Source organism: Antrostomus carolinensis, unplaced genomic scaffold (assembly GCF_000700745.2).
Source record: "Antrostomus carolinensis isolate BGI_N321 unplaced genomic scaffold, ASM70074v2 scaffold12558, whole genome shotgun sequence".
Taxonomy (NCBI): Eukaryota; Metazoa; Chordata; class Aves; order Caprimulgiformes; family Caprimulgidae; genus Antrostomus; species Antrostomus carolinensis.
The window spans coordinates 32,971-38,672 of NW_010333795.1; the positions used below are offsets into that span (position 1 = coordinate 32,971).

The 5,702-nt window shown below is 40.9% G+C and overlaps 1 protein-coding gene across 1 annotated transcript in view; it reads right to left on the minus strand.

Annotated features, from left to right (window-relative positions):
• The window catches only part of LOC104529638 (T-lymphoma invasion and metastasis-inducing protein 2), a gene marked incomplete at its 3' end in the record, with an annotated part of 57,576 nt that overhangs the window by 27,582 nt on the left and 24,292 nt on the right, over window positions 1–5,702 (minus strand). Inside the window, exons 6-7 of the mRNA XM_010173995.1 lie at window positions 2,628–2,813; window positions 1,248–1,394 (exon numbers count right to left, since the gene is read on the minus strand). Of these exons, the coding sequence (XP_010172297.1) occupies window positions 1,248–1,394; window positions 2,628–2,813 (333 nt within the window). The remainder of the gene's footprint in view (window positions 1–1,247; window positions 1,395–2,627; window positions 2,814–5,702) is intronic.

The window sequence follows — 5,702 nt, forward strand, 5'->3', positions numbered from 1 at the left end:
ACCCTCAACAGGAAATAATTTTATCCTAATCTTCTAATCTAAATCTACCCTCTACCAGTTTAAAGCCATTACACCTTGTTCTATCACTCCCTGCCCTTGTAAAAAGTCCTTCCCCAGCTTTACTGTAGGCCCCTTCAGGTACTGGAAGGCTGCTATAAGGTCTCCCTGGAGCCTTCTCTTCTCCAGGCTGAACAGCCCCAACTCTCTCAGCCTGTCCTCACAGGAGAGGTGCTCCAGCCCTCGGATCATCCTCGTGGCCTCCTCTGGACTCGTTCAGGACTTCTTGGCAGAAGCTTGTGAAAATAGTAATGTTCCAAGTGTGGGTGCACCTCTATGCCTTCTGCCTCACTATCAAGGAAGTGTCTCTGCTGTTATTTACCTTTTTTTCAGAGAGACAGCAGCAAACTTCTATTTCACATTTATTTGTGTTTTTATTGAGAAAATGCAGACTCCTGAACCATGAGATTTACACTAAATAGGTGAACGGGCCATTAGTTTCTCAAAGGGAAAATGACCCTGTGAGATTTTGAAGCTTCATTTAGCAGTATCACAGCCCTTCAGCGAGGGCACACACAAGCACAGCCCCTCTCCCTGGGGCCAGCCTGCCCCAGCACATCCAACCTGTGCCAAGCCTTCAGCTGGTATAAACTGGCACGGCTTTATTAGTCAGCTGTCTACACCTACAGCTGGCCTCCTGCATGACAGCAGTCTTCTCTTGTTGGCTAAAATGTACTTCCAAGTAGGGTGTGTTGCTTTGAGAGGCCAGGCCAAAGATGGCTGTCTGCAGCAGCCTCTCCTCTTTTTCCCTTGAAGACTCACCTGTGTTACTCTAAATTAAATTGCAATAGTACTTCAGAGTCACAGTCATAAGCCAGCAAAACACGGTGTTAAGGACTATGCATACAGGTTATCTCCAAAGAAACGCTACTTCCAAACAGTTTGCAATGTGCCACAAGGCAAGTTTTGTTACAAATTCGAACCTAATGATCTCACACTGCTGATACTAAACTAAGCCACTGGGTCAAAACCTCTCATTCACCAATCTTATTTATCATAAAGAAACCCAAAATTAGATATATATACTTTTCAAAAGTGATTCTCCCATTGTGAGTCTGCCACGCCTACTGAAACTGCAAACTCAAGTTTGATGGACAGACGTCTCCTATCCCGTGCACCAACAGCACCTCGCAGGATGAGCCACAGCAGAAACAAACCCTTCTATGCTGTCCCCAGCAAATAAGATCTACCTGAGTTATGGAAGGTCGCTTTTCTTTTCCTTTTCTTGCCAATGTGTCCAGTCCTTTTAGTGAAGAAAATAAACCCTTCTTATTTCGGACTCTTTGTGACAGAGATAGGGTACGTTTCCTGAGAGCAGCTTCATCCCTGGAGCAGATCTATTTAAACACAGAGACAGGCCTTTCTATATCACTTTCATAAGAGCAAAATATTGACAGTTACTTCAATCTGTTGCATCAAATAAGAGTTATTTCAGTTCACCTCAACGTAATATGCCAAGTTGCAAGGACAGTGTTTTAAATTTTTAGCAGTGATGCTTGTTTTGGTATTCCAATGGTGTGATAGTGTAAAATTAGAAGGTCATAGGAAGGCACGAACTGAGAAGATACTGGTCTGTGCAAGAAAATAAGTCAGTGAAAAGACTCTGAAGAATAATGATAACCTTTCTCTCAGATAAGAAATTGCTAGAGGAAGAAAGACTCTCAAAATTGTGAAACATAGGAGATAAATGTGCTGTGGTATTGAATTATTAACAAGCAATGACACAAACCACACAGATAAAAACAGTAGCAGAGAGAAACACATTCCCTGACAGGACTTTCAGGACTACTATTCAGACTGACTTCTCATATACCAAATGTGCTCCACCTCTCTCTGCCAAGGTCAAGCTCACAGCCCTGCCAAGGTTAAAGAGCAGAGGCAAACCTGCCAGTGCTTTGCTTGAAGCTGAGGGCATGGCAACAGCTTACTGCAGCTGAGGATCTCTCTCATTCTTCTTTGCAAACAGAGGCCACAGTTCTTAAAAAGTTACTTATAATTTTGGATTATCTCTAGTTTTAGCCTATTTTAGCCTATTCTAAAAATCTTTCCTCTTCAAGAAGGTATTAAACTGCTTCTGAAAAATAGAGCCATCTGGGAACTCCAAAAAAGATCAGCTCAGCCCAGAGAGACATGAATCACTTTTGGAAATTTCAGTGTTAGGCTCTTTTCACTCTAAGTGACTTAGCTTCTATACACTTTAAACTCTGAACTCAGTAGAACTGAAATCAGTGACAAAATTTCAACACAGTGACTCAACTACATCTGAAGAATATCTTGGTTTGTTTGTTTTTTAGATATCAGCCAGAAGTGCCCAATTCTGGAGTCCTCAGTGGACAAAAAAAAAAAGCCATGGCTATATCCACATGGTTTCAAAGTCCGTGAAAGAAATTTTTTTTTTGCAGTCAAGAAACAGGCAGAAAGGATGAGAAGGAAACAGGGCTGTCTGAGCCAACACATGTGAGTGCAGCCATGTATTATCCCAGCACAATTCCACATCTAAGACAATTCCACATCACAATATTAATGATGGCTTTGTGTAATTCAGTCATGAAAAGCGCATTCGGACTTACCAGTGCATGGAAGGATGAGACGGAGAAAATGCCAAGCCGCCCCAGTGCCAATTTTGAAGGACGACTGGCAGCAGCCAAAAGGCTCTTTGGGTTTGGGAGCTCCCCACCTTGCAAACTGGCTAGGTAACATCGCATTCGGAAAAGGTCCATGTTAAATTTTTCCAGGTTCTGTTCCCATTGCTGGATCTGTTTAGATATGAAAAGGAACAATTAAAAGGGAAAAAATGTCTTTGTGGGCTGCACTGAAAATTCAAGCTCTTCCACAAATCCATAGTAAATTACTTTCATCTGGTGGTATATGGATTAGATTAGTTATTCCCTGCCAAAACACATTCAGTCATATTGTGTTACATCAACCCAAAAGATGGCTTGAAATAAAACAAAGCTGGTGGTCTTAAATGCATACTGACAAGATGAACATACCATGAACTTCGGGTAGTTTGATAGCCACAAAAGCAGTTACATAAAAACACATCCCTGTGGTTCACGAAGCCTTTTTTTTTTTTTTTTTTTTTTCCTTTCCCTTCTCTCTCTCTCTCTGTTTTTTGGAGATTAGTTTTGTTTCCTTCATTTTTATGACCTTAGATTGTATAGCTGGCTGACTGGAAGCAAAGCTGCATAGCTACAGTAAAGCACTGCACAAAGTGAAGTAGCTACACTGATAGGTCCTGCTCATTCCTTACTATCGTCCTATAGCCTCTCTATCAGTAAACAGGAGACAACATTGGCAACACAAGCATGTGCAGTTCTTTGTCTAACTAATAGGTTAATCCACGCTTACACTCAGGTAAACTGCAAAAATGAGCTATATATGCCCAGTAAAAATACTGGACCAAAAGCAAGAATGTATACGTACCCTTCAGGCAATTTTTAAACATATCTAACACAGGTACATGGAGATGTAACAGACAGCTTAATCCAGTTTCAATGTAAACTTAGGAAAGTGAAGAGATTCAAATATTTACTAGACAAAGTTCTGAATCAAGACTCAGGTGACAGACTGTAAGTGTCTGTGTAGGTACACACTCATCTACACAAATACATATCTTTATGCACTGCACAGAAGTCAAATTTGGTTTTAATTTTCCCAACTTACAGATCGGTAGCTGCAACTAAAATCTGCCTACAGTGTACAGGAAACATTAATATTGATAAACAGTACAAATAAAAAGGCAGCTGTGTTTAACACAGTAGGCACATTCACACTTGGGAAAGCAGAAAAGGCACGTCCATTAGGTTAAAGTACACTAAGTTACTCAGTTCATGTACAGAAGATTGTTAAAATCCCCTGAACAATGCTGATCTTCCAATGTCAGCTACAATCACTGCATGTTGGTTGTTCAACAGGTGGTTTAGGGCTGCGGAGAAAGTTCATCACATTTTCCCTAACGTGCATTGACTTCATACCTTTCACTGGCACGCCCTGCCTGTCCCTGTGCATATAGGACATGATCACCTTACACTGAGATTAGTCAAGGTAGGGACAAGCACCTTTGTGACTCAGAAAACAAGCAGATAAATATAATAAAAATCTCACATGAACTATGGCCTGCAGTCTCATCTAGAAGCAAAATCAGTTCAGTTTCCTTATAATGCTGCCCAAATATCACAAGAAGTAAACAAGAATCTTGCCTCTTACTTTCAATAATGAAGAAGTGAGCAATGTAAGGGTGAAAAAGGCCCTGTTAACAAAATGGTGCTGAGGCTTGTACTACAACTGAGACATTACCTATTCTGGCTTCCTTATCCACATGCTCACAAACTGTGGCATCAGTTATGACTACACTTTTGGAAGCAAGATGTAATCTTATTTGGCAGGAGGGTGAATAAAGGGAAGACTATACCATCTTGTACATCCTCAAATGCAAAATTATAATTTACAGTACACTAAAAAAAAAAATCTTTCAAGTAATAACTATTAAAAACAAAAGATAGAATTTACAAAAGCTTATAATGAGTGCAATTCACAGAAGTCCAGAGAAAAAGGACAGAGATATACACATAACAAAGATGCCTCATCTAATCTCTCACCTCGGACATTCAAAACATGCATTCTTTGTGCCCCAGAAAGATTAATTTATTTTATTTTTTTTCTTGGCTTTATTTAATCATTGCCCTTTACTTTGCTCTCAGACTCTCCTCACAGTGCATTTTTCTGCTTGCCAGTACTTTACGCATGGGACGCCTCCAATAGGAGGTTTTGTGACGAGCTCTTTCTCTGTGTCAACACCCAACCAGAATGAAAACATGGATGTCAGCTTTTCACAAGGCTAAAAGCTACAAGCTCAGGTGAAGTCTTTCCCTTTGGGATGACACCTCCATGGGTACAGAGCCAAGCCAACTTGGAATAGCTTGGGAACAGAGCAAGGCTTGTTCTGGGCACTGTTGGAGCAGTGGAGCATCCTGTGCCCATTGAGCACAAGCTGAACACTGGCATCCTTGTGTTTCTGAGGGCTTCTTCAAAATCCCCATTAAACATTTCTGCTAAGTTGTGTTTTCAAATAAAGAAAATGTAAGAAGGGGGAGTGGGGTACAACATGAGGACATTCTGAAGAAATAACTGAATTATGGTGTTTATCAGTCACGCAGGATGCGAGATAATCAGCTCCAAAAGCATCAGTAATCACAATGTTACATTTAATGGCATTAGCAAAAGCTGTAGGCAGGGAATTTCTGGAATTGTCTTGTAGTCTTATCAAAACCAGGGATGTCTGGAAACAATTGGAGACCACGAACCAATACCAGCTGCTATTTGTCTAAGCCTTTTAAACTATGATAATTCTTCCTAAAGATTTATACTCTTGAAGACTAAATGGGGGAAGCACACAAATAAAAAAGCAACAACTTCAAAGCACAGTATGACCTGGTCCATGAAGTTAATTTACAGCCTGCAGACTAGCTGCTGTGATCCTTATTCTGCTATTGTGTGAGGCAAATCTCTGCCCCACGTGGGAGGACTGCCCGAAAGACGGCTCAAGGACTTAACTTCATCATGCACAGACAAAATGGCCCTTTTGAAATCTGCTTGAAGGCAAAGGGGAAAAAGTGGATGCACCAGACAGCCATGAGAGCAGG